The sequence below is a fragment of the Notothenia rossii genome, assembly GCF_949606895.1.
Source record: "Notothenia rossii genome assembly, chromosome: 3".
In the NCBI taxonomy this organism is placed as follows: Eukaryota; Metazoa; Chordata; class Actinopteri; order Perciformes; family Nototheniidae; genus Notothenia; species Notothenia rossii.
Genome location: NC_136901.1, coordinates 73043301 through 73061629, shown reverse-complemented (window position 1 = coordinate 73061629; position 18329 = coordinate 73043301). Strand labels below are relative to the sequence as shown.

Below are 18329 nucleotides of genomic sequence, written 5' to 3'. Positions count from 1 at the left end.
ACTTTTATTCTGAATTCATTTAATTTAAATCAACAATAAAGCAACGATATCTTAAAATGTCATATATCGATTGTCTTTATGGGCCAGGCGTTTTTGTAAAATGCTGTCTCTTTTTTTCAAAGGACCCCTCCTGGCAGGCTTCTTTCTGGAACAATCTGGAGGGAGCCTGCTAAGACTGACCAAAGCTTTCCACAACCTGTCGTTTCCTCTAGGAAAAGTGCAATTATGTAGAGTACGAAGCACATTTTCAATAAAGTAAGTCTTTATTACATCAGGATATACAAATCTCCAGACCCACCATATAGATATACTCACACAAAGATATTTAATCCTGAATGTATATCAATATCAATGTACATCAAGCCTTTTATCATGTAACATCATATAGTTTTTGCAATTTTGACACAACATAAGGACTGACATGTTAGCATGATAGGGCACCATTTATATTGATTAAGGATAGAATCTGAACCATGACTGATTTAAAGTGCTTATAAATCATAATATAATGATCCCTACAACATTAAATAGCAATATGTTACTTTATAATGTATATTTCACAGTGTAAATTGACATCAGTCAAAAACTACAAGCATAACACAGCTGATTAATGAAGGTAGCACATTCAATACAAAAACAGAGATTTTGGCAATGATATGATTCACTTTTAGGAATGAAGGTTAGGAGCCATGCAATTCAGAGACCATGCTACAGAACGCTGATAGAAGCTTAAAGGAGAGTTTTCTAGACATGGAAGACTTCAGAATCAATTCCAGCAGTGTCAAGTGCATTTCTATAAAATTGTTATTTCATATTGTAAAAATAATACACTGTTAGTCTCTGATCTTTTGATGTGGTAGAAAGTCTTCTAATTCAAATTCCTTCCTGAGGTTAAGGAGCACGCAGATGGAAGACTAAAGAAGCTATGAAAAGGAAAGAAAAACCATGTCATTTATCTGAACAAGCAAATCTACATATTCATTAGGGCCATTAGACAAACTTCAACAAGATACGAAGTACCAAAGATTAGTGCAAATTATAATTAGGGTTGCATTTTGTTATTTGTACTGTATACTGCCAGGGACAAAGAAAATCTAAAACAACAACTTGAATTGAATGGATAATGCTTTTAACAAGACACTGTTTACAGATAAAAATCAGAAAACCATGTTTTGATACATCATGATGACAACAAGTGCAATATGAAATGTTTGGAATCATAAAAAATGACTGATATGACGGGAAGTCCTAGAGAAGTGAGGGTTTAGGGTTCAGATGACCAACAGATGAACTGATGCTCTGTCTGGTGTAACATTGACATTTTTTATTTCAATATAAATGATGGCATATTTGCTCTTTTCACAGACACACTGTTCAATTATTTAGTTAATAGCTTTATAATTTTCCATATCATGGTGTAAGTCCATTACGTTTTTTTACGTTAATCTACTTACAATTTAAAAAATAAAATACATTTGTTAATGTACATTATTAGAAATTCTGTCTTTTAAAACTGTTGACAATTTAAGTTGTAAATAATTGCATGTATAAACACACAAATGCTCTGTAATGCACTACTACTGTAATCAGTTCAATTCAGTCAGTGACTAAAAGTCTCCTGTTCTACAACAGGACATGAACACACATTCATGGCAGAACATAAAACAACACAAGCTACATGTTATGAAAACACTCCATGGATTGTGTGTCTAGCAGAGTCAGCATTAGGGACGAATTAGAAACACTAAGCAAAGCTACCTTTTTGATCCATAAGTACACATTGGCTTAAAGCCATCACATTGTTCAGGCCGACATACGTGCATAGTCAAAGTGACACTGCCTACACATACAGTGTCAGTGTGCAGTGTCAGATATGACAGTCTCTTTTTCCCATGCTGACAGCAGACACATTCCTGGTTTCCCTGGATGTTTGATCCATAAATCAACTGAAAGGGGAAAAGATATAAGACAGAATATGGGGAAAAAAACATGGAGGATTTGAGGAATGGTAGAAATCAAAGTAATAAATGAATGAAATGGGAATGCAAATGTGTTGAGGTTGTAACTTTGTTTCATCCACTCACCTTCCACAGGCCTACACTTAGTCTTAGGCTACGTTCAGAATCATACTAATCTATTTGGATTTTAATATATTAAATCAGATTGTTCTAAAAAAAACAATGGAAACCAATTTCTCCAACTATGTGTCACTCTTTTCAATATTTTTTAAGTCCCAATGCTTTATGTTTTCTGTCCGTCTGTCTCTAGCTAAAGTATTGTTTTTTATTTATGTTGCTGCCTGTGTTCGCCATGTCTCAATAAGAAGAGATTCCTTATCTCAGTTAGACTATCCTTGTAAAATCAAGGATAAAGGATAAAATGCGTGTTTATATCTGTGTTAATATAGCGGCTCTTGCACTTTAAATACATGATAATGGATTTACAGCTTTTTCTAAAACCATTAATGTAGTATAGACAGAAGGATCGTCAGCTACAGTATTTTAGAGGGACAGTAAAATATCTGTTAAAATTAAAGATTTAGCCATGTGTGGTATCAGACTGTAACTCCTTAAGCAACTCTTGTAATTCTTGTCCTTAAGTAACATGTTCCCCCACATGGTATGGCATTAAATCCAGTTTACCCTGCCATTGATTGTACAAAATATTTTAAGGAATTAAGCTTTCTCTTTATTAAGGCAGCTTCGTGTATGTTGATATCCAAGGCTAATGTTGCGCTCCAAGCTGTGTAACTTTTGAGCGTATGTAATTGATGCTGACATGATAATGTTTTCACCTGCAGAAATGATTACGGCTCTTTGTGGGATGTCTGAGTGTCCTCTGTGCTGCACATGGCGTGAGCATCGGTGAGACCGGTCGAATGTAAACAGACGTGCCCCTGCCTGAGATACAGTCTGGCAGGTCAGCCCGCAGAGACATAAGCATCAGGCTGTGTCATGCAAGCTGTGACCCTTCCCACTATGTCTGGGCACACAGTGTCAGTCTGAATCTGTCCCTCTATCAGTTTCTAAGCCAACATGGCTTCTGGGAAAATAACACTATCTCATTAATCACATAGTACGCCTCCCCACCCTGTCTGGACAACTCTACATAGACTGGCTCAGAGATTACGTGACATTTAACCAATTATCTTTGAATTGCCTGAAGGAATTTACAGTTTTGACTGTTTAGTGGCATTTGGGCTTGCTCTGACAATCATTGTGTAAATAAAGAACCATGAATCAAATCAAATACATAGAGACAAGCAGACTTACTTCTTCTTGTCCTTATCCTTCTTGAATGGTTGTGAACAGCCTTGGAGAGCCTGTCCCATCAGTGTCTCAGCAGCCACCTTTCTTCTGTTGAAGGCGTTCATCTCCTCCTCCAGGTCTCGTCTTTTCTCCTCCAGATTCTTCTTTTCATCCTGGTGCATCCGCTTGAGCTGCTCGAATCTCTCATGAAGCTAAAGATAGTGATGGTGATGGCCCAAGGCAAAAAAGTGAGACCAACCAAATGTTGTATATTTTTTGTGAATAGTTTTTTTATCATGTCAATCCTCACCTCTTTTTCTTTCTCTTTCAGCTCTGCTTCTGTCTCCTTCACTTTACTCACAAACATCTGTCTCATTTCCTCCTCTTTGCGCTGCAGATCTACGAGGAATTCCTTCCTCTTTGCTTCGTATGTTTCCTGAAGGCTGAAAATAAGAAAAAAAATGTTAAGGACACTCTAATGCCTTATTTGGAAGGACATGTATCCAGAAGCTGGTTGCTGCAGCAGTTAATAAAGGTATCTTAGTTATTAAATTAATGTTTACTAGGTTAGGATTAATGCATCACAAAAATGGGTCATGTAGAACTTAGTATTTACTCAATAAAAAAACAATTGGAATAGCCACGCATTACTGATCACAATTCTGTTAAATAAATACGTAAACTTAAAATATTTGAAGAGACAAAAAATATGTATCTGTAAAAAAACAATTGTTGATTAGAGTATATGAAAGCAATAATACAACACTGGAAATACATCACTACAATTCAAAATTCCTGCATTCATAACCTAAATTAAGTAAGTATGTAAGTATTATCAGTCAAATGTGATTAAAGTATCAAAACAAGCAGTACTCATTCTGCAGAAAAAGGTTCCCTCTCAGTGTTTGACCATTTATATGTGGTTTTCAGATTTATATTTTACTTCTCTATGTCTGTGACTACTGTTCAGAAAAACCCTTTCATCCTTCAGTTTACCAGAAACATTTCAATCAAGAATCCCCAAATTTGGAGAAACATTGTTTCCACAAGGCAGAAATGGTATGAAGATTAGCAATCTGAAAATAACTAGTAACTGTAGCTGTCAAGGAAGAAGTAAGTTCCTTAAAATTGTACATAGGTTAAGTATTTAAGAAAAAGTGCTTGATTTTCCATACCAGGGTATATGCAGGAATCCTGAAGTCAAATGTAATACCTTTTAAGACCTTTTTTAAGACCCTTTCCATACATTTTAAGACCTCATCGCAACTTTGAGTTCTAACCGGTTACATTGGCAACACACTTTACCTCACATTTACTATATTGATTGTAAGTTAGCAAAACTAAACAGTGTGCAGACAGACTACTGAAGCCTCCTTTCCACATGAACTTCAACCTCTCTGTGAAGGTCAGGTTTAATGCAGTATGCTGCTTTTTTGCTTCTGTAGACTCTGTGTTCTTTCATTCCAGTAAAACTCCTCAGAAACCATTAGAAACCAGTATTTGACCAATAAACAAAACAATTGACAAAACTTTGAACTATGAAATATGTTAAACTTTGGTGAGCTTCAGCGGGGTAATGCCATATAGGAGCTCCCTCAAAAATACCCAGGGGTTAAATTGGGCTGGGGCTGTCCGGGGCTAAGCCCTGGCACATAGGACGATGCTCTGACGTCATCACCCTCACACATTTGTCATATATTTACAAAAAAGGATATATATGTTAAGACTTTTCTTGTTCTTAATATAGACTATATTTAGGGTCGATATGTGTTAACTTTACTTTAAAATAGCAGTTCTCTGTCACCGGATATAGTTTGGCTTAGACCCCGGCCCCGAGGACGCATACGGTAAAAAGCATACGCAAGCGCAAAAAAGGCTTCCGTTCACAAGCATTCGATTCATTAACGTGTCCGTTCACACTAGACCGCTGGAAATGCTGGAAACTATGTAGTACATATGTCAGGCCTGTAAGTGGCACTGCTGCCGCCCGAAATACACCAAAAGCAGCGAAGAAGACCCCTGAGCATGGTTGCAATGGTTGCCCTTCTGTTTATTCTCCGCGGTGGACGGCGTGTTCTCCTGCTGTATCTCTCAGGTAGTCCACCAGCAGGTGAAAAACACCCACCTCTCCGCCTCTTCCAAGGAAGGAGGGGACCGTGCGGCAGAGTTTCTGTAAAAAAAATGTTCCACCGGTCAACATGTCCGTTAAAGTTTAAATCTTCCGTACAAAATTATAAAAGTGCCGGTCAGAGGTCTTCTTTGTTATTTATTGAGCTTTAAAACAAATTGATAACGACTCTGTTATCTGTATAATAATATAAGAATATTTTAATAAACGGTGACTGCCTCTCTTTTTCTCCCCCTCTTCTGACAGCCCAGCAGCAGCAGGAGACGTGGGGAGAGGGAGGCATGCTATTTCATCGTTATCAGAAAATGATCATATAGGGCTTATACACAGCCGTTGGACCCCCAGAGCGTTGCGTATGCCGGTCTACCCACCTTGGGACCCGTTACCGTAGTCGTTTAGTCCCCCCCCCCCCCTACACACAGAGCAGAGCAAGGCAACGAAACTTAAAATAATAAGCAGCATTTTACGGCGCGCTATGCATGGGCCGCCTTGGGGGGTTTCCCGACATATCGTTTCAGTAAATTAAAGGGTGTTTCATGTTGTCGTTGCTGTGGACCTTCTTAATACCTTGGAAAATGCCGTTTAATACTTTTTAATAGCCTTAATTTTCGCTAAATTGATTTATCAACTTTTAATACTTTTTAAGACCCCGCGGACACCCTGCATACTTAGTAAATAAATAGTACAATTAGAGTTAAAAAATATGCATAAAGCTTTGCATTTTTATTTTTCAGTTGGAGGTTCAAAAGGAACAAATCTCATCCCATCCCAAATCATAGAAACACAGATTTGAATGTGTTTTTTTTTTACCGTTCAGCCCAGTTTTAACATCAGAAGAGAGCAGGGTTTTTGGCAGCTCCACTGAAGTTGCCCAGATGCATTACATCCCTGCTAGCCTAAATTTCACCTGAACGACTGGCTGTCCGGGCCGGTGTCCTTGAAGCCCATCTCTTCCAGCTTGCAGCGACGGTAGAGCTCATAGTGTCGAGCGTGTGTTTGCTCTCGCAGATCCTCCATGTTCACACGCAGCAGCATCTCCCTCAGCTTCACAAAATCACAATGGTTTTCATTCTCCACTGGAAGACAAGACGACAAAATCTAAAATCTCATAAAACAGGAGAATTGTGATACTACGTTTTTATCTCAACTGATTTTTATGATTTAACAATTCAGCGGACTCACCCTGTACTGATCCCCAGGGATACAGCCTGGCTTTCACCATCTTATTTCCCACTTTAACGTCCTCTACACTTCCCACCACAGCAAAGGGAAGATGAGTCTGTAACACATCGTATTGATAAAGTTATAACATGGTTGAACATGATACTCCTGTCGTCATATTCAGAGTAAATTACAACTTGCTTCGAAATATGTTGGTCTAGTAGCTATGTATTTAAATTGAGGCTTAACATGTGCGACTTTAGTTCTCACGGAAATATATCCTAAATGTTTGCAACATTATTCCTATGGTAGCATGATAATTTGAATGAATTTAGTTTTACTTTATTATTCTACTTCATCTTTCAATTCAACTTTATTTGTAAAGCACCTTTCTTACAAAACAAATGCAACTCAGAGTGTTTTACAAGTGATTGTCAAACAAAGAATGTTATAACAAGTAAAATAAGAGATTAAGATTACAGTAGTATAGAAAGTGAGAATGTATTATCCTGTAAAATACATATCACATTGTATTATGTGTGTTTCTAGGACTCACATTCATGGAGGTGTTGATCTCTGCAACAGCTTCATCCTCCGTAGGGAACTGATAAATCTGCACCCCATTACTGACCAGCTCACTCATTATCTTGATCTTTAATTTGTCCAGTTCACTCTTCGAAACTGTGTCTGCCTTTGCAATAACTGGGATAATGTTCACCTGCATGGAACAAAAACACACACTTTAATTGACAAAGAAGTACAGCTTTTGGCTGAAATACACAGGGCGAGATTTAGTCTTCACCTTGCTGTCCAGTTTCTTCATAGTGACGAGATCCAGGGACTTCAGGGAGTGTCCGGTGGGAGCGATGAAATACAGGCAGATGTGGATTCTTGTGTCATGGCAGTTAAACAAGGAGCGTCTTATTTTTAGCTCCTCCTCAAGATACCTCTCAAACTGGGCATCGATATAGTCAAGAATGGGTTTATGGCTGCACAAACAAGACAAACACAATAGACTTTACTAGTTGTTGTTTGATGGACATTTAAGTATCCTAGTTACAAACTCTGCAACTACAGGCTTGCAGCCAAAAAAAGGCCGCAGTTTTTACTGCCTGCTGCTGGAGCATTTAAATGTCTATTGAGATTGCATTAGTTCAACCAGTCATTTCCATATTCCCTTTCTTCCCTCCCAGTTCACATGCCAGATCTTTCTCTCAATCCCATACTAAGTGAGTTGGCTGCAGTAGCAGAGCAAGAGGGGGAAATAATTAATAGCTGGAACTTCCTGAGTGAAATCTCTATGAATTTTAAATGATCAATATAAAAAAAAAAGCACTGAAAATGTTCGTCTCAAGCTTTCTATGATGTTTAAATAACATTGTTTATTTTCTGATTTTGTGCAAGTTAGATTCTTCCACTTCTGATCCCATTTTCTTCCTCGAAAACACTAAAAATCAAACAAACATCTACAATCAATCCCATCTACAAGAATGTATACCTTTGCCCTTTGTTGATCTGGTCTCCAAACCCTACAGTGTGCACAACGGTCAGCTTCAGGTTGACGTTGCTCTCCTGCAGATCATAGGTTTGTGGGCGTAGCTGTACTTCACTCTGATAATGGCTGGCTTCCTCATTTTCAAATGTTGTGTTGAAAAGAGTGTTCATTAATGTCGACTTGCCTATCCCTGTCTCACCTTAGAAAACAAAGAGAAGAAGACACATGGTTTATATAGATGAGGGAAAAACTAGGTACATTCTAAATGTATGCATGCATGTCACGCTCAAAGCACTGACTCTGGATTATGAGCTCCTCCTGGGTTTAGACATACCTACACAGAGGATGTTGAAACAGAATCCCTGAGCCACTGATTTACTGACCAACTGATCTGGAAGACTGTCAAACCCCACATGACCTCCGAGCTCCAGGTTTCGCTTTTCTTCATGCTGAGGTAGGCAGAAAAAGGCAGGACAAAGCATATATCAGACTGTATGACTTTTATTTAAGAAACATTTGATCGTATTCATTTTTATATTACTATATATCGTAGGAAACAATACCAAAAACCAATAAAAAGTTAGGGAATAAATAGGTATTTCTGTCAGGTCTCATCCTCACAATCTCCCTTCAAACTTAAAAGCATTCTGTTCAAAATGAGGTCATCTTTCTCTTCCACTAAACACACTGAATAGTCCCACAAAAATGTTCTGTCTCAGTATCACAAACCAAATGTATCTTTCAAAACCACGCAAACATAGGAAGAAAACAAAAAGCTTCAAAAATTATTTTAGCTTTGCAGCACAGATTGTCTTTCTTTACATTGAGTGTCTTGTGTCTGTAAAGCTTTATTGTAAACCCTAGGTTAATGCTGCCAACAGGGAAGGTTTGCGATTATAAGTATACTTATTTTCCTATATTTATGGCTGAAATTAACACATCATTTCAACATTCATTTGTCTGTGAATAATATTTTCATTAGTTTATTACATTTTTCTTTGAAATAAAAAAATAAGGTAATTTACCCCCATCACATAGTGGGAGGTTACCTCTTCAAATTGCCTTTTTGCACAACCAACACTAAGTAACTTGTAAAAAAGCATCCGAAAATGAGACTTTTCTTGAAAAACCTTAAAGTCCATGTAATGTCCAAAATAAATGTTATTCTGTGTTAATAAATCGCTTCATCACTTTCCACTGTTTCATTTGACATATCAACATCAATGATTCTTTCCATAAATACCCCCCAAATAACATGAAATGTGTGCCACTTTCCCGTGTTATTCCGCTCCGGTAGCGAAAAGCTTGCCAGCCATTAACCCAGCTGTGTGACGTCACACGTGGCAAACACCAGCCTCGTCTAGATTGTTTGTTTTGTATCCTTCCGCTATTTTCGCTCAACATATGTGTAACCGGACCTCGCTAAACTTTCTAACAATTCATGATGGGGAAGCGATGTGTAGTTGTGAGCTGTGAATGTTTCCTGATTGCTATAAACATTGATCATGGGTGCTGGAAGATTGTGCACAAAACTCGGGTCAGAATTAAGTTACTACAGGTGTTATGCCAGCTTGAGCTAAATGTCACCAGAGTACAGTGAACTTGCCTAGTGACTGAAATATATAAAAGTTGAAGTGAAATAAGTAAGGCCAAAAATGAATTACGTCTGAATATCTTTATTATTTTTACCACTTTTAATTATTTGTGGGCTCGCACATACCAAAATAGACTAATGTACACTGCAATAAAGATCAAATGATACAAGTGAAAAATTAACAAAAGAACCCTTTTTTATTTATCAAACAGTAAATTAATACAATCTTACAAACTTGTGATTTGGAAAATGTTGTTATATTTACATGTTTCTTTGGAAAAATAATATTGTAAATGATGTACTTTGTAAATTATTTACATCATGTGAAACCATTTTAACCAGTTCAGCTGCATGATTTATGTCAAATTACAGATTTGGCCATTGAAATCCCTGATAGCGGCCTCCCGGTTCAGGGTAAGTCTTCCGTATCTCGGTTACAGCACGCAGCGGGACTCTGATTTTTGGGCCGAGTACACCCCAGCACCAACGTACAAACTGTCGATAAGCTGTAGGCTATATCGATACTTCCTAATGAAAAAAAAGTATACAGATTATAAATATATTTGGAGAAAAATAAAATGTTATGTAGTAGGACTATTATGTAGCAATGGTTACAAATTGGCTTATAACATGATATTTGTATTTTACTTGTACAAAATAAATATGAGGTTATACATGACTGCTTGACAGAATCATAGACCTCTTATATATTTCCTCACATGTGTAGTTGTTTCTTTTCCCAAGCATACATTGAACTTGCATACACAGAAAAAATAAAAGCCAAGCTGTTTTTGACTGCTTGAAAGAGTTTAATGGTATCTTTAAAAGTGTACTATATCTGTAGCGACTAAAAGTATTATATGAAAGCAAAGCTGCAATAGGCAGTTGAGTCAATCAATATTTACTTACTGGTGTAGTGGGCCATCAACTGCTCTGTGTTGTTGTTTGTATTGAAGATACGCTATTTTCAGTGTCCAAACACTGAGACAGCCTTCTCTAAAGCCTGGGTGGCTAATAATGCACCTTGGTTTCTCGTCGGTGTCTTCTATCTGGCAGAGTCCTGCACGGGTCTGATTTTCAAGACCCGCTCCCGCCCCGCACCCGTGACGTGCAGTACCGAACCCGCCCCGCTACCCGCACATATTGCCAATTAGTTCCGCAACCCGACCCGACCCGCCGGCACAAGATCCGCAACCCGACCCGAACCCATATATAAGCAGTGACAACGTGCAATTATTAACACACGCAGTTGCATATTTGGCTCAAAAAGCCTGGGATGTTGTTTATTTTCTCCATCTAGGTTGACACCAAAAGCCTCCCAGACGTTGGATTTCGCTCTTGAAGAAGAGTTATTGAAAATTGTGTATTCTCCGCTAGAGAGCTTCACCTCAGCCATTCAGAATGTGGTGCGCTCAGCAGCAGATAGATGCGCTGCAGAGGTTATGATTATGCTCGGTCCCGCGGAGGAGAGGTCTGAGGATTTAAACATTAAACTAAATTATTATTGTTTAAATATATTTATTATGCAACACCCGCAACCGGACCCGCATCATCTTTGTTTTACCCAGAAGCGAACCCGGAAAAAAGCGTTTGAAAAAATACCACCCGCAAATCACCTTTTTTGCGGGTCACCCGTCGGGTAGGCCCACCCACGGATACCCGACCCGATTCAGGACTCTGCTATCTGGTCAGTAGGTTGCAAACTGTCTATTTGTTCCATCACCTGCCAGATCTCTCTGCAGCATACACATTCATCTGCAGTGGGCATGCTTTCACAGCATTGACATGTAGCCTACACCTGAATATTGTACATAACATTAAAAAAAAAACAATATCTGCCGGACGTGTGAGGAACAGATGACAAATTAAGATCGACATTTAGTGCAGGTCAAATTAAATAAAACTGAATTTACCATTCAGTATTGCTGACTCGAGTCTCGCCGGCTGCGGAATCCGCTTCTCTTTCACAAGTTTCTGCCTCGTTGTTCGATTGCCGGGCAGGAGGCTCGTACTGATAAGGCAAGATGCCTTGAAGTGAAAGGCTAGCTGGTTCACTCTCTACTTCTGTAACTGAATCCAGATAACCCACCGAATCTGAGCTTGAATGATCGCTCTCGCTGTCGCTGTCTGAAGTTGTCGCGTTGCTTGCCATTTGGACTGATTTGATCAGATGGCAATGTTTGCCACGTGTGACGTCACCGCTCGTTCGGGAGTGATCGGGGGCGTACTCGGCAAACTTCGGAACCAACATCGGTTTTTAACGTATATGTCATTTAATTATGACCAAACTTTAAACATTTTTATTTATTTTTATTCTGGTGATATCTAAACTACATGTTAAAAAACACCTGTGTTAGATGCATTACATGGCCTTTAAAGGTGGGGTAGGTAAGTTTGAGAAACCGGCTCGAGATGGTCAGAATTTGAAAATACACACCCGGAGAAAATCTGCCACTTCCTTATAGAGCCCCTCCTCCAACACACACGAACGCGCACATGACCAATGAGTGCACGAGATAAATTTGTGCCCCGATGGAAGGCTGACAGGCAGGTAGGCCCTCCAGTTATTTTAGCCGGGTCGGCTCAGATGATTGGTCGTGCTTTTTACAGTACTACGGCTTCCACAGATGACATTTTTTTATGGATTTTTTGTCAAAGCACACGATATTCATTGCTATCGGGACGTTAAGAGCATTCCATGGAATATAACAAAAAGTGTATCTCGAGCCGGTTTCTCAAACGTACCTACCCCACCAAGCCCTCTTTCAAGCAATGACAATATGACAAATATTCAATTTTTAATCTATTTCATTAGTATAATTCACTACACACAGAAAATGAAATCCCATAATATCAATACATTTGAATCTGTAAATCCTAAAACGTATTCAGATTGCATTTTGCCCTGGCTGTCTAATCTAGTCGGTTTATCCTATACCAGATGCACCCTGGGATACTGGCATCTTGCAAAAGGCTCACCATGAGGATCAGGATGTGCTCAATACAACAATCATCCGTTTCTGTCCCTCTCCACAACACACAAAGAGCTCTTTATCTAGATGTTGTTTCACAGGGTGGGAGGATATCCAAGCTGCTGGCTGCCCTGGTACCCATAACTCCCCTCTACAGTTAGCACACACACTACCATCACTCAACAAAGTCTCCCATCATGCGCAATGCAACCTGTAAACAGGGGATTACATATGTGTCATTAATAACACGTTTAGCTAGTACATATTTTTTCGGTAAACAATGTTTAGCTAGCTACCACTTGAGGAGGCTGCTACTTATGTCTTAACTTAGTCTCATGCTGCCTGCTGTCCTGCGTTTCATGCTACTCTCCATAAATCAGCACCGTGTGCACCTGTCACAGTGTTAACATGGTAAACAGTGAAGGGTTGATGCACATGCTTCGTCCAGTTAGGATGCCGAAGTGCGTGTTTTTATTGTACGTCTCCACAGATTGCGCACCGGACTACGACGCATCGTGTCTGTCGTATCAACCGAAAATCCGTGCATATCCCGATTCATTTAACATAACAAGCCCTTTCAACACCGCAGGCCCCCTGATGCATTCTCTGCTCACATCATCACCTTGCTCTCACGTGCACCTGATAGCTATTTAATTTCCTATTTCCTTTCCATTCACCAAACCCTGAGTCACTGCAGGCCCGCAGACAGCACATCATCATACTTACTGCGAAAACATCTACCTCATTGGCCGCCATCGTCAGAAGTGTGCAGGAGAGATCTGCCTTCATCAGAACGGCTCCTCTGCACATTGAACACGGAGCGACTCTCTGCTTTCAATATGGCCACTTGGAGGCAACACCCCCTCGGTGCTGGACGGCGACACTACAGCTCTATTCATCATACTGTACGTCCTAATTCAACTCTAGAGTTTGGAGCAAGCTGTTTTGTTTTTTTAAATACTCAGGAATTATTCGGATTACTGCTTCCACGGTTCAGCTGCAGGCTGGCTAATACATTCTCCAGGATTAGAAATAGTGCCTTCATGTTAATCAGTTGTTGTCTATATTGAGTTCAGATTTTTAACAGTATTACAAATGTAATATCACATTTCAATAGACGTCATCAATCAGCTGTCTGTTAGCAACCGTTTAAAGAGGACTTCACAATATTTAAATAATACTTAATTATCTTCCCCATACCTTTCAGGGGAAAATATAGCCTACTTGTTTCTACACTATCATTCATTTGACAATTGGTAGTTAGTTTAGCAAGATGTAGCATATCATCTACTTGTAAATTGTGAAGCTACCCAATAACAAATAAAGTTTCTAAAATTGGCTTCACTTAAGCTAAACCAGGTGGTGATTAATGCACCAGCTGATAATATAACCAGTAAATATGTGCCTCTAAAAGTAGATTATGAATGCAGGTCTGAATGAAATACTGTAACATGCTTAACGTAAAGAATCATGTTATATTTAGGCTGCTATATATGTTATATTAAGCAATTTATCATTGCTGCGTTGTTTTTGAATAATGACCATTCCACCAACTGGTTTTTTTCAAAAACAATTTTAAAATTGATTTAAGAAGCTTTTCTGATCATTAAGGCCTACTTCATGAAGGCAATATTAAGTAACCCGTTACATGAATCATTTAATATTAATTCAAGCATATACACTAACAGTATATGCACTTAGTCATTGCACTACTGTATTAATTTAAAACGCACAGAAACAATCTGACTTAGACATTGTATGTTGTCGTTCAATGTCGTAGGCTACTGTTTATATATAGGCCTACACACGTTTATACTTTTTTTTTACATACTAGCTTAATGTTTGGGGATCAGCTTTGTTGTCCTTGTTTTTTAGTTGTATGTTCTGTGTGTGTGCATTAAGAGCAGCAAAACAATTCATTGTTTATGGCTAGCCAATACTATATTTGGTACTGATTCCTTTTCAATGTCAAAAGAGATTCAACATTTAGGCTTACTGATAGTAAATCAGTATCTTAGGAGAATTTCCCCTTTGTATGCGACTCAATATTGATTAAATAGCCGAAACAAAGAAACACAAAGTAATCTATGAAGCTGTAAAAATGTATGATCAACGTCTACTTTATTTCAATAATATTTTAATCTATTTTGTTTCAACTTAACAGATAAATTTGTAAAACATACTGATATAACTATAACTTTTACCTTCAAACTTTTTTTAAGTAGGCCTACTTTTAATATTGATCTATATCTACTAACCCAGTCGCCCAGCCTTCAGCAGGAGAGCTCGAACAAAAACAACGGGAGTTTATTTGGCGAGGCGCCGGAAGCAGCAGGTTGGACAGGACAGGGGAGAGGAGCACGGACAGACACCAGATTATCCCTCGGGAGTTATCTGAGCTATCCGTTATTATTCACACATTTGTACCAATTCAAGAGGAAAAAATGGCTTTGACTCAAGAATCTCTTTTGTCTTTTTTGCTGGAGCACGGAGGCAAAGTGAAAAACTCGGAGCTGGTGAACAACTTCAGGACTCAGATCAACTGCAGCGATCCAGCGGAAAAGCAGCACAATAGGGACCTTTTCAAGAAGTTGGTGAACAGCGTCGCAGTGGTGAAACAGATCGACGAGGTGAAGTTTGTGGTCGTGAAGAAACGCTATCAGGACTTCGTAAGAGAGGGAGCGTACGATGCAACCCCGCAGAAAAAAACGCAGATGGACGACGAACACAATAGCAGCTTTTCGTTTCCATCTCCTCACCGAGCCGAGGCAGGCAGGGTGATTTATTCTGACATTGAAAACAATAATACGTGCTACCCCTCGAACATAAATGCCAGCTATTGTAGTGAAGCCAAACGTAAGTCTGTGGGGGGTATGCACGACAAGAGGCAATTATTAAGAAGCAATAGTGGGGAGGCTACCACGGTTAAAGTCCTGAATATCTCCGGAGATCAGGCGAGCAAAGCGAGGAAATCTGGTGCTGTGTTCGCTGTCATAGCGGTAAAATCCCCCCCGAGAGACTCTGCACCAGCAGCACAGGATGAAATACATTACCCAGTGCATCCGCATAAAACGTCAGACAAACCAATCACGTTTACAACTAAAGTTTCTTCACCATCAACTCTGAATCTTAACTTTCCAGCTTGTAAAAAGAGTGCACAAAGTGAGTCCCAGTGTTGGAAAAACAAACAGATGGAGGACATGCAACCCCCAAGATTTCCCCTGGGGAGGTCTCAAAGCAAGAGAGATGATGCAAAGTACTCAGAGTCAGTGCCTTTGGAGCCATTAGCTCATGAGTGGTTGGTAAAGTGTGCAGCTGGACTGTGGGGTCACATCCACGGTCTGCTGCTGCAGGACACTCGGCTGGCACAGAAGAAAGACTTCATGTCAGGATTCACGGCACTGCACTGGGCCGCCAAAGAAGGCAACAGTGAGATGATACACAAGTTGCTGGACATCTCCAGGAGAAGAGGAACCTGTGTAAACATCAACAGCAAAGCACACGGGGGGTACACACCTTTGCACATAGCAGCCATGCACGGCCACACTGAAGTGATGTTTCAGCTCGTGCAAGGTTATGGAGCCAGTGTAAATGAGAGAGATAATGATGGCAAGAAGGCCTTCCACTACCTGGGCAAACATGTGTCATCTGAAGTCAGAGCACTTATGGGAGGACTGCAGCACAGCAAGTGCAGGGAGAAGATAGACAACGAAGAATACAGAGAGCACCAGAAAGGCTTCAACACCATAAGTAAACTGTTCCAGCCGCACATAGGGAGGAAACAGAAAAACTAGTTTGCTCAGGAATGGTGAGAGTGACATGGAGGATCAGGACAATAGGACAATTGTAATAGCTAATACTGTCTGAGTTTGTATATTATGTTAATATGAAACAAAAAACCCGTTGTTTATCCTCTGCATCACTTAATGTGTTATAAGTCTCTCTGTACTTACTACTGTAGCGCTTTTGTACAGTGTATCACTGCTGGATGTACTATTTATAAGCAGTTAGTATTATTTAATCTACTTTTTTTCCTTAGCTTAATTCCTTGTTTTAAGAATGAGTGTTATTTGGATCCTGTTTAATTTATTTTTCTTACTAACAACACAAGCTATCCAAGATATTTACACATATTTTCATTACTTTTTGTGGAACACATCTGTAGAAGTTACCAATTGATTTGTGACTTCAAAGTATGAGGATAAATGAAATATGACAGTTGCTATCAACACTGGTGTGAAACATTGTGTTGTTGCGTTTGTGCACAGCAGATCTATTTATGATATAACTATGATCAAAATAAAGTCTTTTAATTTTCAAAAGAGAGAAAACATCAGATAATCTTGTGGAGAAAATAGAACACATTTTTGAGAAAGCTACCTCTCCCCTTCAGTAAAAGCAGAGGGGACCTTTTGGGGGGCCTGTTATGAAAAGCAGGCCAGCAGACTGGGTGGTGGAATGTCTCCTTTATCAACCTCTTTGTGAACCTGAGCTGTAATGGGAGAGAAAGGCCTCCCTTTGTGGGACAACATGGCTTCACTCTTTAGGGTGATGTCTAAAGTAAAAAAGACATTCTCGGCCATGACCCAAATACCACATCAATCATTTTAGTCTTGATTAGAAAGGATTTCAGCCAAATACAAGTTTAACAAGATTCTCTCAACTGTAAAACAGAAGCCACAGAAAGATATAAACTTAAGGGAAAAACCAACACGCTTTATAAAAACATTGTCATTTTGTCATTAAGGAATTGTCTTTTCCCAGAGAAGAAATGCTTGAAAACAGTAATCTGCCGTCTGTGTGCCATGTGTCCTTAAGTAACCCAGAGGAAACTATCCCAGCCAGATGACATGAAAAGAGTTGGATCTCAGACAATGAAGCCATACGCAAAACTGTGCCAGAACAATGTCCTTTGTCTCGTTATCTGGAAAAGAAGCAGCTTCAATAATAATCCACGCAAAAGGCAGCTGCACTCACAGCAAATATTTAACATTGTAGACTGTATTATGTGCTAAATCTCACCTCAAAACTATTATTTGCAATGAAGTATCATGAAAAGAAACAACACAAAACCTCCTGTGTCTCTTTTGTTATAGTTCAGACTGAATGTGCAAAGATTAAAGACTGCATAACAATACTATGGCATGGTCCAGGCCTGGTATCATTTCCTGTCAGTTCAAAATGGACACTGAGTAGTGTGCAAGTTAGTGTTACTCTTAGTATTAATATGGTGTGTAACTGAGACCCAAAGCCTAGCCATTTGGCCGTAGAGGCCTTACAAGTACCCTTCATAAAATGAAAGTGTTACATGACACAAACAAAAATAATCCTAGATTTAGAGCCTTGCAAGCAGTGGGGCTAGAGCTTGGTCATGTCATATTCAAGGTTTTACAGTAAAAACATAAACAACAAAGTGGTGCATACCCTCAAATCCAAAAACATCACATCAAGGGTCAATCATCGACTTTCCTGACAACCACTGAAGGCAAAGCAAGGCAACAAATGTATAAAGACAAATATTATCTGAATATAATCAGTTGCCACAACATAAGAGATTATATAAACTATTTCCATCACACAACACGAGCATGGTAATAGCCAACAAAATTCCATATTCCTATCTTTGGTGGTACGTTATATTGTTTATATTTGTTTATCTTAGATGATTTTAACAGATGATGGGCAAGGTGCCCCTGTACTTGCTTTACATATCTCAGACCAGTAGAGGGCA

At 39.2% G+C, this 18329-nt stretch overlaps 2 protein-coding genes across 5 annotated transcripts; one reads left to right on the top strand and one right to left on the bottom strand.

Moving 5' to 3' along the window:
• Positions 1-240: 240 nt before the first annotated feature.
• LOC307030983 (septin-8-A-like) lies at positions 241-13478 on the bottom strand. Of its 4 annotated transcripts, XR_013805844.1 has the most exons (11): positions 13325-13464; positions 8367-8481; positions 8036-8231; positions 7340-7526; positions 7094-7255; positions 6559-6655; positions 6284-6452; positions 3559-3691; positions 3273-3460; positions 1851-1946; positions 241-923 (listed from the first exon to the last, which is right to left on the bottom strand). XR_013805844.1 is itself a non-coding variant. In XM_079667648.1 (10 exons), exons 1-10 carry the CDS (start codon positions 13406-13408, stop codon positions 869-871), a joined length of 1371 nt encoding a protein of 456 aa, XP_079523774.1. In that variant the 5' UTR covers positions 13409-13478; the 3' UTR covers positions 241-868. The 4 variants fall into 4 exon arrangements, 3 of the variants coding, with proteins under 3 accessions (XP_079523774.1, XP_079523775.1, XP_079523773.1); XM_079667648.1 differs by lacking the exon at positions 1851-1946 and having other exon boundaries at positions 13340-13478; XM_079667649.1 differs by having other exon boundaries at positions 241-1946.
• Positions 13479-14026: 548 nt separating this feature from the next.
• On the top strand, positions 14027-18206 carry sowahab (sosondowah ankyrin repeat domain family member Ab). The gene has a single exon (XM_079667650.1). It carries the CDS (start codon positions 15043-15045, stop codon positions 16390-16392), a length of 1350 nt encoding a protein of 449 aa, XP_079523776.1. The 5' UTR covers positions 14027-15042; the 3' UTR covers positions 16393-18206.
• The last annotated feature ends 123 nt before the right edge of the window (positions 18207-18329 follow it).